This window comes from Callithrix jacchus, chromosome 6 (assembly GCF_049354715.1).
Source record: "Callithrix jacchus isolate 240 chromosome 6, calJac240_pri, whole genome shotgun sequence".
In the NCBI taxonomy this organism is placed as follows: Eukaryota; Metazoa; Chordata; class Mammalia; order Primates; family Cebidae; genus Callithrix; species Callithrix jacchus.
The window spans coordinates 23,591,015-23,613,301 of NC_133507.1; the positions used below are offsets into that span (position 1 = coordinate 23,591,015).

General features: G+C 48.5%; 2 protein-coding genes across 10 annotated transcripts in view; both read right to left on the reverse strand.

Annotated features, from left to right (window-relative positions):
• ALPK3 (alpha kinase 3) overlaps positions 1-2,195 on the reverse strand; it is a 57,140-nt gene extending 54,945 nt beyond the window's left edge. Inside the window, exon 1 of one of the 4 annotated variants that reach the window (XM_003733144.6) lies at positions 1,274-2,195. In XM_003733144.6, the coding sequence (XP_003733192.4) occupies positions 1,274-1,416 (143 nt within the window). In that variant the 5' untranslated portion in view covers positions 1,417-2,195. The remainder of the gene's footprint in view (positions 1-1,273) is intronic. The other 3 variants (XM_035303909.3, XM_035303908.3, XM_035303907.3) reach the window with 3 other exon arrangements.
• Positions 2,196-15,103: 12,908 nt separating this feature from the next.
• ZNF592 (zinc finger protein 592) overlaps positions 15,104-22,287 on the reverse strand; it is a 52,402-nt gene continuing 45,218 nt past the window's right edge. For all 6 annotated transcript variants that reach the window (XM_035303918.3, XM_008998461.5, XM_078326865.1 and 3 more), the window contains 6 exons: positions 20,354-20,530; positions 19,912-20,071; positions 19,511-19,798; positions 19,178-19,290; positions 18,415-18,550; positions 15,104-16,555 (listed from right to left, as the gene is read on the reverse strand). In XM_035303918.3, coding sequence (XP_035159809.1) covers positions 16,010-16,555; positions 18,415-18,550; positions 19,178-19,290; positions 19,511-19,798; positions 19,912-20,071; positions 20,354-20,530 — 1,420 coding nt within the window. In that variant the 3' untranslated portion in view covers positions 15,104-16,009. The remainder of the gene's footprint in view (positions 16,556-18,414; positions 18,551-19,177; positions 19,291-19,510; positions 19,799-19,911; positions 20,072-20,353; positions 20,531-22,287) is intronic.

Consider the following 22,287-nt stretch of genomic DNA (forward strand, 5'->3'; position numbering starts at 1 on the left):
CATCCCGGTTTATCTGTAGAGCCAGGAGTAGGAAAAAGGGGTATTCTTTCCTGGCAGCCTGGGGCCTTGTTGAGTCTGACTCAGTCACTAACATCAGTCCCCAGCTCTGCCACAGACATGTGACACCATTTGACGAGTTTTATGCAGAAACCGGTTCCAGTTACATTTGAACTTTCCCAACTCCAAGGTCAACAGGACTCAGCCAATTCACGAGGAAGTGCCCAGGACTTTTCCTGAATGTCCTTGATGCCTGTTTTTATGCTGCTTTAGGAAGGGAGAACAAGAGGTCTCTGGTCAGCCTCTTGGAGGAATGGCTATGCATAATCCACACGCCAAGTTCTCAGGCTATGAAACAACCACTATCTCAACACATGTCCCCTTGGAAAATAGACTCCAGAAGTGGAGGGAAACTGAGCTGCCCACAGGGAGCAGGAAGTGCCTGTCTCCACGGCAATGCCCATGTCCATGTGTGTCTGTGTGCCTTTGATTGCCTGTATGTGTGTCTATTGTCTTTGTGTCTTTCTGTCTGTGGGTGGCCTAGCTCCTAAAACAAAGCTTCCACACCTCTTCAACTCTTGGAAGACCAGTGAAGGGCTCATCAGTTCCACACCTCCCTGCATTTCACTTCCCCACACTGGACAGTGAACTTGGCTCCCTCAGAGCTCCAAGTCCTTAATTCCCAACGTCCCCAGACAGTACCTCTCCCCACCCCATATCTCACCAGCCCCACTCAGGTCCTGGGGAAGACCCAAGTCCTGGGCCCAGAGGAGGAACCTTATTTACAGAGGTTTGTTTCTTCCTGGGGACCCTCCCCACCCTGAGCTAATCAGCCCCTACTCTGGGCAGCCCCCCCAGCACCCCTTCCCTGTCCCCACCAGTGCTTGCTCTCCCCCTCCCACCAGTGCTCTCCCCCTCCCCTTATACCAGGGAGGAATTTCAGCCACTCCGGCTTTCCTTATCACTAGCCGTGGAATCCCAAGCCAGGGAGCAGCAGGGTAGGGGCGGGGGGAGATAAGGAAAGCCTTCAGGCCCCAGTGAGATCTCCCCAAGTGGAGCCTTTGTCCTCTCTGGAGCCTCGCATTGCCAGAGGCCTGAGGCCTGTGGTTCATGAGGGGTCTCAAGGGGCTATGAAGGCCGTTCCAGCACAGCTACTTCCCCAGGCCCTGGGCCTTGGGGCTGAGAGAGCTCGAGGGCGCAGGCCCAGCCCAGGCCTCCAGGGAACAGGCCGCCCTTCCGGGGGCGCGGGACCACCCTGCCCCTCAGTGCCACTCACCTGGTCTCGGGCCGCACACTGAGCAGGTAGCTGCGGCTGGCTGGGCTGGGGATCCACACCGGGCCGTCGTCCTCGCCGTCGCCCGCCGACCCCGACCTCCCGCCCGCGCCCCAGCCTCGGTTGGGGGCCCTCCGCGACCCCATGACGCCGCCCTCCCCGACCACCGGCCCGCACCCGCCGCCGCCTCGCCCTCCCTCCAGGCCCGGCCTCCCGGCCCCTGCCCGCCGCCGCCGCTCCCGCCCGCGGTTGACGCGCGCCCCTATTTATAGCCGGTGGCCAGGCCGTCGTCACCTGCTGCTGTCCCTCCCCCGGCCCGGCCCGGGCAGCGCGGCTCCGAGACGCCGGGGGGCGCCGGGCCCCAAGTGCCCGCCCCAGGGCCGGCCCCGCGTCCGCTCCCTCGGCGGGCCTGGTGTCTGTGGCGGCGCCCCGTCGGGCGAGGCCCGTGAGGTCTCGGGAGGAAGTCGCGGCGGGGGTCCTGGACACGGAGACCAGGACAGGCCCCTTCGAGGAGCTCCCAGGACCCGACTCCCCGCCAGCCTTCCTCCCCTGCCCCTGTACCTTGTTGCAAATGAAGGGTCCACGAGGCCTGGCCGGGGCCAGGGGAGCCAGGTCAACTGCTGGTCAGCTTGGGCTAGATGGCGGGAGACCAAGGAGCCGAAGAACCGGCCCTCTTCCTGGCACCAGCCCTAACTGACCCTCGCCTCGCCTCGCCAGTGGCTGTTGGTCAGGCACGTAGACAAGCCCGGCCACTTCCATTAGTGACCTGAGCCCCTGGGAGGCTGGAACCCCTGGGGATCTCTTTCCTGTCTGCCCCCTCACCCCCAGTAGCTAGCATAGATTAGGGGGTCAATGAACACTTCTGGAATAACTGAACCTCCTTCTTCACTCCTTCGGCCTCCATTTCTCAGCAGCAGAGGGGGAAATTGGCTGAGTCCTGATGCCCAGAAAAATAATCATGCAACAATTTCCAAGAACTAGTGCCAAGCACTGTCGAAACCTGGTCTAAATATTGGAAATGCCCACAGACTTTTATCCGTCCTTCCTTCTCCTATTTTCCTGAAAGCATCCAGAAAGTACCTGAAGCTCGCTGGCTGTAATTGTTGAAAGTGGGAGCAAAGGAGTCCAACCCCTCTGTTTTCCAGGCTGCACCCATCCCCGCTCCTTTTGGAAATGACTTTCCCCTACTCTGTATGGTTCCAGTGGCCACTACCTTGTCCCCACATGATCCCACTACTGGCTTCAGTTGACTGGCATCAAACTCAAGCCAGGCTATTCATGGTACCCCATCTCCCTGACTATAGACTCTGGTTGTGCCAATAACGTTCTCTAAAACATTTTTAACTGGAATTGGAAAAGAAAACCAGACCCTCTGTGGTGGAAAACTGAGCTGTGAGGCCCCAGCTGTCAGCAGCCCCCATGTTTCCTGCTGTGTGGAGTAAGCCAGTTTACAGTGAGGAATAAGGAAGCCTGCAGAGAGAAGCAGAGGCGAAGGGCACAGGGTCCTGGTGGCTTTCAAGTGCCCTCATTCAGGTGTTCCTGGGGTCCGGCTTTGTCCCTGGCCTTCCTGCAGGTTGGCAGATCAAATTTTCCTTGGAATCTGTGTACCAAAGAAGTTCTCCCTTTGCTCAAGCCACTTCCAATTTAGGCTTCTGTTGGGAGAAGCATCCTGACCGATATTAAAGTGTTCTCTCCTAGTGATCCCAAATTCATCTCCTTGTCACATGTCCCCATTCATTCTTGCTCTTGGTTCTGGAGGTGCACAGAATCTTCAGTCATCTACAGGGTAGCCTTCAAATATTTGAAAACCCACTTGAAGTTTTGGTTCATTTCTTTAAATCATGTATGCTTGTTCAAGCAACAGAGAAAAAAGGGGTGGGTGAGAAAGCATGTGAACACCTGCGTTTCAGGTTAGGGCACAGGTGCTAGAGGCAGGGTTGCAGGATCTCTGCCTATAAGAAGTTTATAGTCTAATAGGTGGGACAGGCAACATACCATGCAGGGGAAAACATACAATTCTAAAACTATGTATAGGGGAGCACCAATGTTTAGAGAAAAGAGTGGTTAGTTCTGCCTGGATTAGGACAGTTTTACAAGTGTGGGAAGTAGAAAAGTTCCGTTTTAAAGTTTCTTTCTTGCTAAAGAATAAGTGTGCTAATAACTTTGTTACGCCCTATCCTATGTAGCTGTTAGACATGCCGTGCTTACAGGCACGTAGTACATTCTATGTCCTTGTACTTTAAACAAGATATCTGTGTTGGACGTGCTCACAGGCATGTCCCAGCTCTCCATGCTTTTGCCTATTTAGAAAAGTTGTAAATTATCAGCCAGTCGGGGTTTAGTTTAGATTGTAAGGTCTGGCTCCAGCCAACGGAGATCAGACACAGCAGTAAGGACTACCCCAAATGTGTAAGGGATAAATTTGTCTGTTTTCCTTTGTTTGTTGTCCTCTTGGGCAAGCTGGCTAGCAAGAGTACCTTTCCTGCAGTCCAGGAAGTAAAAACTGCATTGCTGAAAGGTCCTTTGTCTCAGTGCTAATTTTTTTTTTTTTTTTTTTTTGCGGCACTGAGCATCTATTTCCAACCACAAGGGAGAAAGTAAAGCTTGAGAAGGATTTTGTATATTACATAGATGCTCACCAAGCAGACTGTAATGGGTGAGAAGCGGGAGGCACCGAGTATTCCAGATAGAGGGAACAGTATGTATAAAGATATGGAGGTATGAAACAGGCCGGTATGCATGTCACTTGAGTATGAAGTAGAGAGGAAAGTAGAGAGAGGATGACGAGGCAGGAGCTAGAGGCTTGGGACCTTGCCTAGCACTCTGGGGACTCTGGACTTCCTTTCCAGACCATTTCTCATATGACAATGGATATGGTGCCACTAGTTACCCACTCCACTTTACCAATTTCCTTTTGAAAATGTGACCCCTGCAGAGGTTAGACCATAGCAACCTACAACTAAATTAGCACCTAAATTAGTGTGGGTCTGGGTTCCAGACACTGTTAACAACTTTCCTGCCTGTCAGCCAAATTATTTCACTGACTCGTTTTTATGGAGCCTGGGAATTTTCAACAAGCAACCCCTGTTCATCAAAGTCTTCCCCACTCCTAAAGTCTTATTATCCTACATACACAATCTTACCTTTTTGGTTTAAGTTAAATCTCATCTTCCTATTCCTACACTTCCTTTCCATATTGTCTAGATCTTTTAAAATTCTGCCCATCATCTAGTGCTAACCTATAAGGTAATCTATCCTTCTCAGCGTTTTTTTAAGAGAAAAATGTGGCTTTTTTTCTCACTATGTTGCCCAGGCTGGTCTTGAACTCCTGAGCTCAGGCAAGCCTGCTGCCTCAGCCTCCAAAAATGTTGGGATTACAGGCATGAGCCACCATGTCCAGCCAAGATTTGGAGCCCAGCTTCCTGCTATCTGCAAATTTAACAAGCAGATTTTCTCTGTCTTCAACCAAGTTTGTGATAGGGGCCGAGCTGAGTAAGGAATGTCAAGGCACTCAGGGATGGAGAGGTCAATAATGTGTTTCTCTCCAAGCTCACAGTCTAACAAGAGAAAGAGGACGTGGAAAGTTATGTGCCTCTCAATCAAATACCCACCACTTGAACCTCCTTGTCTAACAAAGACTAGGCTAGGAGTCCACAGGCTAATCCTTCTCTTCCACGAAGCAGCTGTGTGACCTTGGCCAAATGTTTTGCCATCCCTGAGCTTTAGCTTTCTCTTTTGTAAAATGGAGTGGGGCATTCCATTTATGATCCTGAAGGTCATAGCTGTTCATTCAGCAAGTATTTATTAACTATTACATATGAGGCATTATGCCAGGTGCTGAGGGTACAGAGATGAATAAATTATAGTTTCTGCCCTCAAGAACGTCTCAAGCCTTGAAGAGAGAACAATTAAAATAAAACAGAATCATTACAAATCCTGTGACAGAGGTTTGTACATGGTGCTGAAAGAGCACAGAGGAGCATGTGCCTTGGTTCTGCATTAGGAAGTAACACTGGCCAGGCACAGTGGCTCACACATGTAATCCCAGCACTTTGGGAGGCCAAGGCAGGAGGATTGTTTGAGTCTGGGAGTTTGAGACCAGCCTGGGCAAGAAAGTGAGATCCCATCTCCACAAAAAATTTAAAACTTAGCTGGCTACACATCTGCAGTCCTGGCTACTCAGGAGGCTGAGGTGGGAGGACCATGTGAGCCCAGGAGTTGGAGGCTGCAGTGAGCTGTGATTGCACCACTGAACCCCAATCTGGTGACAGAGCGAGACCCCATCTCAAACAAACAAAGCAAACAACACAGCACAAGGCAGTCAGTGTTTGCCATGTACTGAAGAAGCACTGTAGGAATTTGTTTTTGGTGCCAGGATCCTTTCTCTCAGTTATTTTGAACTTCCTGGGGCCCCAGAATAAACTGGGTCTTTGTAGTAGGAAAATCTTGGGCCTGTTTTTGTGTTAGTGAACACACTCATGGCAAAAAAGGAAGCTGCTCCCAGTTAGAGAATGGCAGAATCTCCCAAGACACTCAGACCCAACTAGGCCAGCCCCTCAACAAGGTCTGAATGAGTTTGAACATGCCTTTTATTTTAACTTAGTTCTGTCCCTTCCCCTTCCTACCCAGCCCCCTCTCTTCCAGGGCTAAAAAATTTCAAAGGGGACAATCCATCCTCCTTTGAAGCACTGGCCATGGCATGCATTACCCAATCCTTTACCCCAATATTATTAGCCATCAGGACACCATTCCACATTCCCCTTGACCATCCACCTGAACTGATGAAAACCAGTGGTCACCTCACACGGAGTACAACCATGGCGGGCTCTGGTCCCCTACCATCATCCTAGCCTCTCTGATGACAGCCAACACCCTGGCAGAGGTCCAATGACCTTGTCTTCACAAAGGACTTCACCCTCACTTCCCTTTCACATCTCAATCAAACACCCACCACCCAAACCTTGTCACTGGGAATTTCTCTACCTCTAAAATGTCAGCTTCCCTGTAGCCTCTATGCTCTTGAATTCCTTCCTGGCTCCACCCCCACCTCATCCCTATACACACATGAACACAGTGCAAACTGGACAATAACTTCAACTACACCTTCTTTAGGGAACTCATTGCACTTGCCCTTGACCCTCTGCTAAGTTTACCTGACAAGTTCCTAACCTGGAATTGGGTTGTGGGCTTTCTGCTCCAGGCTAAGTCCGGGCTCGGGAAGCTTGGCAATCCTTTTACATTCTCCCAAGCTGACCTTTTCCTTTCCCTACAGCAACTGTTCCAAAAAAGATTACAATCTCCTTTTGCCTTCCTCACTTGCAGTGGTCAACTGTTCCTTCAAAAATACAGAGAAAGTGAGACCACTGGGCAAGAACCTCTCCTTTAAGGAGGACAGGTTGTCTGTATCGTCCCTGTGTCACACTAACCTCTGCCTCCTATGGTTTTCTTCCTTTCCAAGCCTCTCAAACTGCCAGCCTTCTCAGCCGCCCTACCCTAACAGCTCTCTGCCTCCCCTGCCAGGCCTCCTTCCCTCTCCCCACTGCCTGAGGATGGTCAAATGTTTGCTTGTCTCTAAAATATTTACCCTTTTTTTTGTTGAAACAGGGTCACCCAGGGTCACTCACTCATCACCCAGATTGGTGTGCAGTAGTGTAATCATGGCTCAGCCTTGACCTCCTGGGCTCAAGTGAGCCTCCCCGTCAGCCTCCCAAAGTGCTAGGACTATAGGCACACACTACCACACCCAGCTAATTTTTTCTTAAATTTTTTGAAGAAACATTGTCTCCCAATATTGCTCAATCTGGTCTCCAACTCCTGGGTTCAAGCGATCCCCCTGCCTCAGACTCCCAAAATGCTGGGATTACAGGTATAAGCTACCACGCCCTGTCAACCCCATCTTTCATTTCACTACCAAACTTCTCAAAAGAGCCCAAGAGGAGCCAGCCACAATATCCAGCAATAATGGGCTAACAGAATTGGATTATGAAGTTGCAAACATTAGCCTCCTGAACAAGGTGGAAGCAACCCAATGACCAGAGCTGAAACATAAGGTCGGAGCCAGCCCACCCAATGGCAGTGGCCAGATGCCAGTCCCTGAGGATTAACGTGGAGCACCCAGGAGCCAGAGTTGGTTCCTAGGCCTGGGACACAGAGAGACTAAGGGGAGACACATGTGGCCCTATCTATGTGGAGGAAAGGAAGTGGGTGGCAGGGACTGATCACAGTGGCAGGAAGGGCCATCATTAAGTACTCCCTACACCTCTGTCCCCTTCCTGCCACTGCAGGGCCTCAGCACTGTCTAGACAACCCTGGTGGAGGGGCCCTAGCCTGTGCCTGCATGTCTCCAAGGAGTGGGAATGTGCTACTCCCCCAAACAGCCCATTTCATTTTCAGGCAGATTTTCTTTTGTCCTGAGTCAAATTCTGCTCTGGAGCCACACAGAAGTTGAGACTCCTTTTTGATATGATAGCGCCGCAAAGATGTTAAAATACTGATCATGAAATATCTCTTTTCTTGATGAAACATTAAGTTCCTTCAACCACTCCTTGAACAAAATGGCACTGAGTGCCTCAGGCCATGCAAGATGTTCCTCTCTGGAGGCATCCACCTTGCCAATGCTTACCTCAAACTACTGTGCCACGAATGGTCATACTTTGCATGTGAGCTTTTGAGGACAAAGTAGAGTACAACGACCATCACCTTCATTCTGGTCAGAAGACTTCCAAGGTCTTATTCTGCCTCTTTGGCACTCATGTGGACTCATGCTGAGGTGCCCTTTCCACAAGCTGTGACACAGGTCAGGGGTCACTGAAAACTTACTTATGAAGCATCACTGGCTTGCACTCCAGTCCTCAAAGCTCCTCAAGCCACATCTCAATGCATGTCATTAACAGCATGGTAAATTAATCAAATACCAATCCAACCCCTCCAGTTTCCTCTATTTTTCCTTCTCTTGATTCCACTCTTTCTAAAGTCTTATCTCTGAGTTCAACAAAGCCCAGTTTTTTCTGCTGATCCTGCCCTCCCATGGGAACTCACTGCCTTGTGCTGCAAGCGGCCCTTCCTGCCAGCTCGTCTGCAGGGCTCTTTGCTTCCTGTCTCACCTCCCTCCAAGAGCTGCCACAGCTCCCAGCTCAGGCAGCTGAGCCTCTGTTCCAAAAGGGCGGACACTCCAGGTCCTGCTGCTCTGGGATGAGCTGGCCACTCGGGCATGCTTCTATCCAAGGGCTGGATAGCTGTGTGGCCACAGCTGCACTTGGGTAAATGGACACCAATTAAAGGATTATTGGCAATGAGAAGTCACTCCTGATTCTCATTTGATTGTAAAGGGAATTTGGGACTCAGGAATAGAGCTGCCACAGCCAAGTGTCTTCCCAGTCCACCTGCTCCGATTCCATGCAGGACAAATCTAGGCATGTCCCAAAATAAAGCAATCATTAGATAAGAGGGTGTGTGGTCAGGAGCCAGCAATTAGTCTGTTGGGCCCAGGATATAAACTCCACATCTTCCAGGGAACCTAGAAAAGACTCTTCCCAGCCCAGGCCTCTCCCGGTCTTCTCACAAGGTAAACTAGTCTTTTCCCTCCCTTTCAAGTCTTTGCCTTTTTCTAAGGAACTCTTTGAATCTCAGTCCTCCTTTTCCTCAACAGCCATATCTTCTCGTTCCTTAAAAAAAATTAATACTGGCCGGGTGTGGTGGCTCACACCTGTAATCCTAGCACTTTGAGAGGCCGAGGCAGGTGGATCACCTGAGGTCAGGAGTTCAAGACCAGCCTGGCCAACATGGCAAAACCCCATCTCTACTAAAAATACAAAAATTAGCCAAGTATGGTGGTGGAAGCCTGTAATTTCAGCTACTTGGGAGGCTGAGACAGAGTCACTTGAACGCGGGGGGCAGAGCTTGCAGCAAGCTGAGATCACATCACTTCCCACCATCCTGGGCGACAGAATGAGACTCTGTCTCAAAATAAATAAATGAATATAAATTTTAAAATGTAATACTTCCCAGCAACTGCTGCCACAATTACTGCTCACCCAAAGGCTGCCTTGACAACTCCCTTTTGAGTTCACCAGCACCACTTCTATCTCTCCCTGTCTTAAAAATGCACTGTTTCCAGGTACTAAACTCTCCATCTGTTCAAATTATTCTGCCTGCCCCTCCACAAATTTCTATTCCTTTTCCCACCATCACCTCCCACCCAACCTCCATTTCCATCTTCTCCTTTTCCCCATTTTTAAATCATATCAAAACCCTTCCTCCAGAGGCAAAGAACTTTTTTTTTTTTTGAGACAGAATTTCACACTTGTTGCCTAAGCTGGAATGCAATGGTGCGACCTTGGCTCACGCAACCTTCACCCCCGAGGTTCAAGTGATTTTCCTGTCTCAATTTCCCAAATAGCTGAGATTATAGTGCAAGCCACCACACCCGACTAATTTTTTGTATTTTTAGTAGAAATGGGGTTTCACCATGTTAGCCAGGCTGGTCTCCAACTCCTGACTTCAGGTGATCTGCCCACCTCAGCCTACCAAAATACTGGGGTTACAGTCATGAGCCACCATACCCACCAAAGGGCTTCTTAGAAAGCAGCACCTACCCTTTTCTTCAGATACCAAGAATATTCAGCCCTGTTATGCACAATGGATCTTAGGGGAAAATTCTAAACAAATTGTTTTACGGACTAAAAACCCCACAGAAAAGTAGGGATTATGTGTGTCCCCTGTACTGCAATTCAAAGGGGAGGCCTAGAATCAGCGGGGCTTCCAAGTTTAATGAATGCCAGATTGAAGAGGAGCTTAATCACTCTCTTCAAACATCAAATGCATCATCTACTATCCCCATTTTCATACAGAATTGAGGCAAAGCCTACAGGATTAAATCTGAGATCTGGTAGGTCTGTACTTGATTTCAGCCAAAAGGCCAAGAAGCAAAGTGACTCAGGAGATCTGGATGAACACTCTATGTATGATTCCACACCCATTCATGAAACACGGGGGTGCTGCAGATCCACTGTGACTTGGGTCCTCATTGTGATGGAAGCTTCTCCTAGTTAGAATGGATTTACATGGCTTTATCACATCCTTCCGAATCCCTTTTCCTTATGGTCAAAATATTTGTTGATTTTAGTATTCATGCAATGAAACCTCAATTTAAATCTGTAAATGGGTATATATAGTTGTACATATAAAATAAGAGCATTTTTTTAAGGCCAATGTGTGACACAATGAACCAACTGAAGAATTCACCTGGACCTCGAACCCTAATGAAAAGATGCCTGGTCACAGAAGGATTTGAAGATGCTTGGAAGTTACAAAGTACACAAAGTTCAAAAAGGCTTGACAAAAGCAAAAAAAAAAAAAAAAAAAAAAAAAAGGCAAGGTATAGTGGCTCACACCTGTAATCCCAGCACTTTGGGAGGCCGAGACAGGAGGATCCCTTGAGCCCAAGAGTTCAAGACCAGCCTGGGCAATATAGCAAGATCCCATCTCTAAAAAGACAATAACAAAATTAGCCAGGCATGGTGGCACACACCTGTAGTCCCAGCTACTTTGGAAGCTGAGGTGGGAGGATCAGTTGAGCCTAGGAGTTCAAGGTTATAGTGAGCTATGATTGTGCCATTGAACTCCAACATAGGTAACGGAACCAGACCCTGTCTCTAAAAAGAGAAAGTAATCAAATTTTTAAAGTTACACAACTTAGGATGATTAACAATGATGAGATTTTTAAAAGAAACAGGTACACATAAAGGGCTAGAACTCTATCTGAAAAAGCATAAATCTAATACAAACTGAAAAACAAATAAATGTAAATAAAAGTGATAATGCTTTGGAGGGGCTGAGTAGGAGGGATCTTTTCCATTTTTGTATATATCTAGGTCAAAAGTAAACAAAAAAATTAAGCAAAAGAGGAAATACAAGTTCTTGCCTTTAGGAAGGTCTATAAATTATTAATTATATTGATTGAACATATACAGAATAGGAAGATACAAATCAAGATCCACAGAGATATAAACCAACCCCATCATTTGACAGATAAGAGAACTAAGGCCAGGAGAGACCAAATGACTGTCAGTTACAGAAATGAGACTACACCCTGGGGCATCTGTTTATGATTATGACAATGGCCTTCTCCATTCTATCATTCTGCCAGTGAGTTTACTCAAGAAAAAAATAGGGCTAAACTCCCAAGGAAATAATTCTGCAGAAGCAAAAAGCTCTATGCCGAGGACTCTTCACTGCACTGACAAAGTAGGAAATTTAAACGTTGAACAGGAAATTATTAATTATATTGATTTGGCATGATGAAAGTGATTACAATTATTAAAAATGATGACTTAGGCTATGTAGAAACATGTACTGGACGACATTTTTCATGTTAAGTGGAGAAAAGTAGGGTACAAAATTAGACAGTATAGTATTAGTCACCCATGAGTGTGAATTTCAGCTCTGCCCCTTATTAGCTCTGTGGCCTTAAGAAAGTCATTCAACTACTCTGAACCTCAATTTTACTGCCTCCAAAAGAATAATAGTATTATGTGTCTTACAGGATTGTTATGAAGCTAATTTGAGAATAATGTCTCCCAAATAGAAATGTTCACTGTTAACCACTACTACTATCATCATTTTACTGTAAATTCAATTACGAATGTGCTGAGTAAGAATTGGAAAGTGATAGGCAAAAATGAAAACAACCGCAATGGTAGGAGGAAGAGATGATAAATATGTGTGCTTTTTAATTTTCTCTAAAATGTTACATCATTTTCCAATAAAGAAAAATGCATTTTAAGTAGGAACCCGAAAAAAAAACCCTTACTTGGGACCTGAGGTCCTAGTCTCGACTTTTTCCTCCAAGGGCCCAAGGCTTCCTGTGCCCAGTTCCTGTGGCATCTGTTGGAGAAGGTGAATAGTATTCTGAACCCCTTAGTCAGGGGGACACATTCTAGAATCTAGAAGGTGCTGTTTTGATTAGATCAGACCCCGAGAGAACAGCTGTAGCTACCAGTTGAATCAGATTCATTCATTCATGCAGGCATTCATTCATTCATCCATATACTTTCTGAACCACTATTACATGCAAGGAACTTTTAAAGAATTACTCTGACCCAATGTATGGATTTGGAATAATCTCCAAAATACTATATAAGTGAAGAAAGCAAGCTTCAGAACACTGTGTATAGAATTCTACTATTTGTATTAAAAATAGATATATAAATATACATATTTATAAACTTGTAAATGCATAGAATTGCTCTGAAAGGATACACAACATATAGATAACAGTGATTAACCCCGGAGAGGGGACTAGAGGCTGACCTCCATGGGGAAGCTTACTGTTTATTGTATACCCTTTTATTGTGGAATACAATTGTATTTTTTGTATTGTGGAATGTCTTACCATGTATATGTATCAATTTTTCAAAACAAACAAACAGAAAATAAAAGAAATTTGCCTGGTGCTGAATACACAGCAGTGAACGGGGCAGAGGTTCCTCAGTCAGTCTTGGGGAAGGCAAAGTGTTGCGGTTACTGAGCCACAATTATTAAATTTTTAAAAACCAGACTGTTTACATAAGTTAAGGGGAAAGTTCTTTCTACAACCATTAGCTTATAGTAATTGAGCATATCATTTTACAGAGATAAAGCAGTTGGAAAATACTAAGTAATTTGTCAAGTCTTAGAGTGTATTAAATTGTAGTTTCTACAAGGGTAGGGATCTTATCTGTTTAACTTGATCAGTAGAGCCTTCACTGCAGTATAACGTGACGATAAATGCTTGTTACAGCAAGCATTTTCTGATGACAAATGACAGCACAACCATTAAAAAAAAAATCTTGAAAAAGAAAAGACCAGAAGATACTGGACTCTGAGGGAACCATGTGTTCCCTGTGAGGGTTCGGCAATCTTTTCTAGACAGTTCTCAAAAAATGATGGTGTTCAAATGGCAAGGTCAATCTCAATGAGAATGAAAGGTTGTAGAGACACCACGTGTGTTTTGGAATGTCACAGTGTGATGCTCAAGGCCCTCCTTGGGGTGACAAGGCACAGATGGACTCCAAAGAGAACCTGGCACTTGGAGGGGCACCCCAACTGCAGAAGTAGGAAAGCAAATGTCTGGAAGGCTGCAAACCACTGACAAGCCAGCAGCCTGTCAAAGCAGTCTTAGTCACTGAGGAGCACAGGGGCTGACAGCTTGACTCAGCACCATCACTGCAGGCAGCCACTGCACATCGTTTAACCTCTCTGAGCCTCAGTTCTCTTCTCTGTAAAATGGAGGACAGCTGTGAGATCTTTGTGAGGATTAAAGGAGAGAATCACCAGAAAGTGTTCAGCAAGATGCTGGACACACAAGCAGGGCTTAAAATGTTATTACCATCACTCTTACTAAATAATGGCTAGGTGTCCTGGGCCACTTCCTAATTGATAATCAGCATCCAAGTCCAAACAGCAGACAAAATGTGCTCCACCCTCCATGCCCCAAGGTCAAGTAAAGATTTCCCCACTACATAGTGTTTTATAAACTAGAAAACACTTTCACATTCATGAGCTCACAAAAGGCTGTGAAGCCAGTTGGATGGGAATTACTAACTCTATTGTGAAGGGGAGGAGACAGTGAGGTTAAGAGATTTGTTAAGAGCTGGTTAAAGGCAGAATCCAGGCCAGGACCCAGGTTTCCCAGGGAGTGGCTCAGCATTTTTCCAACTCATGCTCTTCCCAGGAAAGAGATGTATATCTGGGGTCAGGGCAGGTGTTCAAACCTGCAATTCCACCATCTCTGCCTGCTCTCCAGCTATCATTGCGTCTGAGCAGGAAGGGATTCAGCCAGTCATTTCAAACCCTTCTATCAGCCTCCTCTGGAACCTGTTCCTGTGAATGGACCCAGGGTACAAGGATGGCTCCCTCCAACTAGGATGAGGGATGGGACAACAGCTACAGCATGGCTAGCTCTGGCTTTCCAGGTAACTGGAAATAGGCCTGGATTGCCCCCTGCCAGTGTGGAAGGCAGGGAGGTAGAAGCCTTGCCAGGAAGAACAGGCATTAAAGGGTGCAGACGGTGAGCGTCTCTGAAACGGAGCAACCTTTCCCACTGCATTAGCATCTCCACTAAAAACGTGGCATCTGTCTGATAGAGGGAAAAAAACGTATTTTTTTTCAGTTGTGAAAATGTCAGGCATATTTATCTGACTTAATAATTTATAATTGATATTTAATGCCTCCTTGAAAGACGACCTCTATGAACGCAGCCAGCACCCTCTTCCCTTTACTGCACTAGATCCTACTGGGCCCAGCACCATGCCACCCAGATTAGAAGTCAGAGGACACCTCCATGCGCCTGCTCCTCATGCTTGGGCAGGCCCTGACTCCACCATCAGTGAAAAGACAGCCAGTCTCCCAAGTCTAATCCCAATTCTGCCACATCTGAGTTGTCTGTGGCAGCAGCAATGCTGTAAGAAATAAGAAAGCTCTTGAATGCTGTAAGAAAATTATAAAATTCCTCTTCTTTACCCCCTTTTCCCTTCTTCCCAGTAAGTGGTTCTCTTAGGTTGAAAATCATCTGAAGGAAAGATGAAGGTGCCCAGAAAATTTCAACAGGCCCTAAAGCCAATGCCACTAGCCCAGGGAGACCTTGGAGGTGACTTGACTGTTATGGAGCCCTCCCCTTGCGCCTTCAGAAGGTCTCTAGAGAACTAAGAAGTCCAAGGCTCCAGAATCTTCCTTAGACAGTAGGAAGTCTTGTCCTCCCTCAGAGATGAAACAAAAGGGGAAGTCTGGGAAAGACCCTTGGGTGGAACAGGGTGGGGCCAGGCTCACTTGGAGAGGAATACAAGAGCCTACCTGCATGGTGAGAAGATTTTTTATTTGAAATATAGTCTGAGCAACATGAGTGTAGCCAAGAGGAGGAGGGGCTGGCCTGCCTGGAGCAGCAGCCTCTCAAATGGCACAAGAGCAGGAGTACAAATATTCCAATGTCTGTGTGCCCCAACCCCACCTGCCAGGAAAGGCAGAATGAAGACCCACCCACAGCGCCTTCTCAATGGGTCTGGCCCCTGGTGTCTGCCTGCCTTGGCCTTACCTCCTGCTTTCCCCAGGTTCCAAACAGAGGTGTGCAGCAGAGGTTTCTCCCACTCCACTCACAGAGACATGGTGAGCCAGTGTGACAATTAGTTATTAGGACTATTTTGTGGGAAAAGAATCAGAGAAGACAGGGAGGAAGGGCAAGGTGAATAAGGGCCCTTGCCAAACCAGGCTAGGCAGAGCTCTCCAAGAGGGACTGTGTCAGCAGCCCCCATTTCCCTCCTTCTCAGGCTCTAAAGGCAGGAAGGAGAGCTGGTGTCTGCAGGAAAACAGAGCTCTGAGGAGTGCCCTGGCTGAAGGCAGCAAGCAGGAACCTCCTGGAAGAGCACACCCGCTGCAGGGTTCAAGCATAGCGGACAGCATTGGGGTTGGGCCACATAAGCAGCCTGGGGTTGGAAGGACACAGACAAGAGATGGGGTGCCAAGAAGCAGCACAAAGCCATAAATAACAGAAGCAAATTCAGAGCTGTGAGGGTTCTGGCTGACCCCACATTTCCTGGGGCCGGGGGATACCCAGCACTGGCAGCTCAGGGCAGACACTACTCCAGGGTACAACCGGCCACACTCACACCCACACCGAGGGCAGAGCTTTTTATTTCCCATGGTCTGCACAGCAGGTGGAAGACACTTTGGCACCACCCCTGACCGTGCACACTGCAAAGCCTCTGGTCACACCTGAGGGGACAGTGCGTGGCTGTCCTGGTCCTGAGAGGCTTGTGGTTGACTGTGATCATCTTGGCCACCCTCCTCCTCAGGGGCCAGGCCCAGTGATCTCCTCGCCTCTGGGTCAGTTGACAAAGGCTCGCCAACACATTCTTCCAGTCCATTCTCTCTAGTCTCCATGGGCACCTCCTCCCCAGAGCCCTCCTCTGGCTCTGCCGCCTCCACTGCCATCTCCGCTGCCGCCGCCTCCTCCTCCTCCTCTTCCTCCTCCTCCTCCTCCTCCTGGTCTCTCACCTTGTGGACAATGAAGAGGTGGCGGCTGAGGGAGCTGGCAGAGGTGTAGCACAAACCACAGAGGAGACATTGTGCTGTGGAGCTGTCCGCCTGGTGCTGAGGTATGTGGCTCTGAAACTCGAGCCCTGAGTCTGTGGCAAAACTACATTTCGCGCACTGAAAAAGGGACTTGTGCCTTTTGGTGGAAGAGACAGTTGCGCCATTGCTGGTGCCTGGAGCGTCCCCCACTCCACTGACTGGTCTTTTCAGATGGTTCACCTGAAAGGAGAGACAGCGTGAGGAGAGTCCAGGCCAAGCCCTGGAATAAGCCCCTAGACATGACCATGAGCCCAAGGATTCAAAAAAAGGCACCACCCAGGCCAGGGTCACCCCATCCTGGTTTACATTTGGTAAAATGAACGCTGGTTTACATTTGGTTTGTTTCAGTTCTTTGTTTTGTAATGTAACCTATGCATGTGGCACAATACTCCAAAGGCATGGCAAGGGTATAGAGATTTCCCTACTCCCCAGGCCTGCTAACCAAAGAACATACTACCTGGGTTTGTGACTCCTCCAAGAGATACCCTATGCATATACAAAACCAAACTATTGTCTTTGACAAAATGATGGCATGCCGTGAATACTTTTCTTTTCTTTTCTTTAGATTTTTGAGGCAGGGTCTCACTTTGTCACCCAGGCAGGAGTGCGCCATCACAGCTCACTGGATTCTTGACCTGCGCTTAAGCGATCCTCCCACTTCAACCTCATGAGTAGCTGGGACAAGTGAACGTCACCACACCCAACTAATTTTTTATTTTATTCCATTTCATTTTTGAGACAGGGTCTCATTTTGTTACCCAGGCTAGAGTGCAGTGGCGTCACCACAGCTCACTGCAGTCTCAACCTCAGGGCTTAAACGATCCTTCCACCTCAGCCTCCTGAGTAGATGGAACTATAGGTGCACGCCACCTCAACCAGCAAATTTATTTACTTATGTATTGTAGAGACGGAGTCTCCCTACGTTGCCCGGGCTGGTCTCAAACTCCTGGGCTCAAGTGATCCTTCTACTTTGGCCTCTCAAGTGATGGGACTAGAGGCATGAGCCACCACACCCAGGAGATGCATGCTTTTCTTCACCCTGCTTTTCACTTAACAACATGTATTAGAGTGTGTCTCCATGGGAGAACATGCAGAGGCTTCATTCTTCTAAAGGCAGCACACTAAGCCACTGCGGAGATGAGAAGTGCCCCATGGCAGATACTTAGCTGAGTTCCATCTGTGTTACTGCACAGAGTGCTGCAGCAAACATCCTTGAGCAGACTTCTTTATGCCCAAGGCAAAAGTTCTCTAATAGATAAATCCTACAAGTGCAGTTGTTGGGCCAAAGGGTATGTGCATTCTAGGGGAAGGGAGGATGTGCATTTTACAATTGGACAGGTGTTACCAAAAAAAAAAATCAATCAATATCCCCAGCTACTATGCAGGAAAGGGCCTTTGCCAACCACTGACACCATCTGAATAGGGAAGAAAGCTTTGAGAATGCCCTGAAATTCCAGGCAGCTCTTAGGGCTTCCCAGACATACCTGACCCCTCTGTGGAACAGCCCCCTACCATGATATGGAAAGAGGCTGCAGTGAGGAAGAAAAACCAGGCTGCTCCAGAAATCGGAACAGGGCATGGAACCAGGATGAGATCACAGGGCAAGGAACCAGGATGGCAGGTTCTAGGCCTGGCTCTTCCTGTAACTAGTGAGAAGGTTGGGAGGTAAGTTAGCCAAACATCATTATCCTCATCTGACAAGGCAGTCCTGCGTGCTACTGCCTCAGGACTGCTGTGACACAGAAAGAGAATGGTGTATGTGAAAATGCTCCAATGTCCACAGAGCACGCACCTACGGAGGAGGCCATGGTGACAGGGAGGCAACAGTAACAAAAGGCTGACAGGCCACCTTATGGGTCTTTGTCCTTATCCTCTACTTGAGTCCAGTGCCCAGGCGGGTCACACAGGACTAGAGAGTGACCCACACTGAGGGAAGCTGTCACTCTGCTCCGTGGCCACAACAGCAGCCTTCCTAATGCCCTTCCAGCTCCAAGCCTCACTGAGCAGCCAGCTCCGGCAGGCAGGGAGCCCACACTCACCTGAGGGGAATGTCTACCCGGAGGTTTGACTTTGGACGTCTGGCTCAAATCAGGGTTTCTGATGCCATGCATAAGGCTGATGTGGCTCTCCAGGAGGGAGGGCCGAGGAAAGCTGGGGCTGTCCTCTGTGCAGTACCTGCAGAAGCACAGCAGAAAGGTCAAGTAAGAGTCCGGCCCACAGGCTCCCTCAGTGCTGTTCACACCACAGTCAGGAAGGGGAGGGAGTCTGGAGCAGACTCCTGGGCTGGCTGGTGCTGGGTGCTCCCCAGAGGGATCCAGCCAGAGGCCAGCCAAGGTGGCAGACAATAGCACATCAGAATACTTGCACTCTTGACACATGGCCCTCAGCCACAGTCTGACTGGACACTCCCTATGTCACTGCCCAGAGACCCAAGTGCTAGGCTAGCAGTCAGAGTGAAAGGGCCGGGTACACTCCAAGGCACCAGCAGATGGTGTAGAAGCCTCTCGGCCTCAGAGGTACACGGTCACATCACCACTCCTCCTCTTAAACCTCAGGGTGCTTTGTGACTGAGAAGCTATGAAGCCCCAGGCTAGAGTAAGCGGGGAGGGCTCAGGAGCTACCAGGTTCTGGAAGCTGGTTTCTGACCTGCCCCTGATTTCTCACTTAGCCCGTTTCTTCCCGTTGGAAACTCACTTGTCTCTTGTCTTAGACACCTGATCCTGCAGCAGAGAAAAACCCCCGTGGTGCCATGGACAGAGTCTTCTGAACCTCAGGCCCCTCACTATCATCCCAGGGACTCACCCGCAGGTGTAGACCTTCTTTACTGTGTCATGGTTGTTGCGGATATGTTTGCGCAGGCTGTTGGGGGTGTGGAAGGACTGTTCACACTGCCGGCACGGGTACCGCTTCAATGTCTAGGGAAGGAGGTGGCAACACACAAAACATCAGAGCTTAAAATAGTTCTGGATACATCTTTCTTCTCAGATGCCATGGGCAGAAAGGAGGATACCCCCAAAGACCTCAAGATCTGTGGTACCCACCCAGCCCAAAGCACCAGGAACCCTAGGGTTTCTGACTTACAGAAAGAAGTCCAGAGGACTGGGCTCTACATTGTGACTGTGTGGCCGCACTTACCCGACCATGGCTCTTTTTCATGTGGGACACATAGCTCTCCCGATCTGGAACCCACTCCTGGCACTCCTGACAGGTCCAACCAGTGTTCCTCAGCCGCGGCCTGGCTTCCACCCTGCGATGGGCTTCAGGCCTACCCCAGCGGCCAGAAGGCTGGGAGCTGCTCCGAGCAGCCACACTAGTGGCTGGGGGCTCGGTGGGAACTCGAGGGCCAGAGCGGCTTGAGGATGAGTCCGCTGAAGACTGGAGGCTTGACAGCTCGTCCACATTTCGGGGAACACCGTGGGTGCTCTGGGGATGAGGAGAGCGATTACTAACTGGGCAAGGGGAAAGATGCACAGAGTCAGACCCCCAGGCCAAGGCATGTGCCCTCCTCCCCAGCATCCTCCCCCAAGGCATCCCACCTTGACATGTTGCATCAACTCCGTCTTCTGCACAAACAAGAGTGGGCACTCAGGGCACTTAAAGACGCCCACCTGCGTCTTGCTGACATTCTGGTAAAAATGCTGCTGAATGTGCCTCTTCTTGTTGAAGACCATTTCACAGGAGCACTTATAAATGAGCCTGAGGATACAAGCCCCAGGGAATGAGATGGCCAAGGCTCTGCTGGCAGAGCCACACAGCCCCTCCACCCACCTCTGCTCTCTCTGAACCAGGGTTTGGGAAAGTTTGGGAAAGCACTACCCTGAGCCAATGTGGATGCTCCCCTGCCTCAGGACATCCTTAGTATGATCCCAGGCATCTCTGCCCTAATCCCAGCTCCCTGACCCATTCCTATGCCACCCCTTACAGCACCCAGGCTCCTCTCTGCCCCACAGGGCCTGCTGGCCCTGGAGCTGCACTCACTGGGAGGGTCTGTGGGGCTGCATGGGGTGCTGGGTGGCACTGTGGTCCGCGGTACTGCTGGCAGTCTTGAAGGCCATGGGGCAGAATGCACATTTGTGGAAAACCTGGCAGTGTCGCTCCTGGATGTGGCTTTTCAGCAAGGCCAAGGTCAGGTGGACGACACCACAGTGGATGCACCTAGACAAAAAGGTGGGGTGGTGTGGGTGGAGTCGAGGGAGTACTAGACCCAGAGGTGGTACTGCAAGAGGGATGGAGAACAGAAACAGAGCTATCCAGGCACCTTCTCCCTCCCGCAATCACTCAGACTTCCACCCTCCACAAATACATCCTGAGGGTCTGCTTGCTACAGTCTCGGATAATGTGGCCGCACAGTGGCCCCCAAGCCCAGATCATGCCTTATAAAGAAGGGAGATACCCCAACCCTCCCTGCACTAGCCAGAGGATATTCTGCAAACTGAAAATCTAGCCTACCGAAGAGAAGTTGGTGGAAGTGGAGAGGGAAGAAAATGGTTCCATAATGGCATATTTAAGTGTGAAACAACTGCTGAAGTCCAAGAATTTCAGAAGGAGGCTGCGCAAAGCCCATGCCTTCCCACAGGCTGGTACGAGCAAGCAGGGATGGCCACTTAACAAAACATACAGTCAGGCACTGCTATGCTCACCAAAACAACAACTACATTGAAACACTCTTAAAGCCAAGGAAGAAATACTCTAGAGTAGTGTTGTCCAGTGGAACTTGCTGTGATAAGGAATGGTCAGTAACTCCACTGGGCCAGGCATAGTGGCTCACGCCTATAATCCCAGCACCTGGGAAGGCCGAGGGGGATGGATCACACAAAGCCAGGAGTTCAAGACCAGACACGGCCGACATGGCGAAAACCTGTCTCTACTAAAAATACAAAAATTAGCTGGACGTGGTGGTGTGTGCCTGTAATCCCAGCTACTCAGGTGGCTGAGGCAGGAGAATCACTTGAACCCAGGAGGCAGAGGCTGCAGTGAGCCAAGATTGTGCCACTGCATTCCAGGCTGGGCGAAAGAGTGAGAATCTGTCTCCTAGAGGGAAAACAAAACAAAACAAAAGCTCCACTGTTCATGTGGCTATTTAAATTAATAAAATAAAATAAAAATTCAGTTCCTTAGTTGCACTGGCCACATTTCCAGTACCTAGTAGCTACACATGGCTGGTCCTATACTGTTCCACGCAGCTCAAAAGTGCTGTGATGTCTCCTTGGTGAAACTATGGATAATTTTTCATTTCTTTTCTCCCTACCAATTTGTATTTTCTGAGTTTTGTTTTGTGGATTTTTTTTTTACAATACATAAATAAGATAAAGAATGTCTTAAGCCATTTTTTTCCGAAATCGAGGCCATATGGAACCTGTTTCGACTTCACAATATCTCTCTATAAATACTGCTTTTCCTTTTTTCAATATTGGAGAATAATACGATCTTCCATGCCAAGCTGCATCCATAAGATTCCTAGTCCCTCTCCTGTGTTCAGTGTTTCTTCCTGCCTATAAACTCACACAGGTCTCCCCTACATGAGAAAACACCTTTCCCCTCTTTGCTATTCCTTCTTATCTTCCTTTTGTTGCAATATTACCTGGTCTCATAATACTGGCATCCCCATAGGCACTAAAGATAGGCAGTTACTTCGCTAAAATAAAGGGCATGCCTTCATTTAAGAATTCTTTGACTCCTGAATGTTACCCTTCATATTTTACTACACTAATACATTTTTTTTTTTTTTGAGACAGAGTCTTACTCTGTCACCCAGGCTGGAGTACAGTGGCACAATCTTGGCTCACTGCAACCTCCGCCTCCCGGATTCAAGTGATTCTCCTGTCTCAGCCTCCCAAGTAGCTGGGGTTACAAGCATGTGTCACCAAACCTAGCTTACTTTTGTATTTTTAGTAGAGACAGGGTTTCACCAC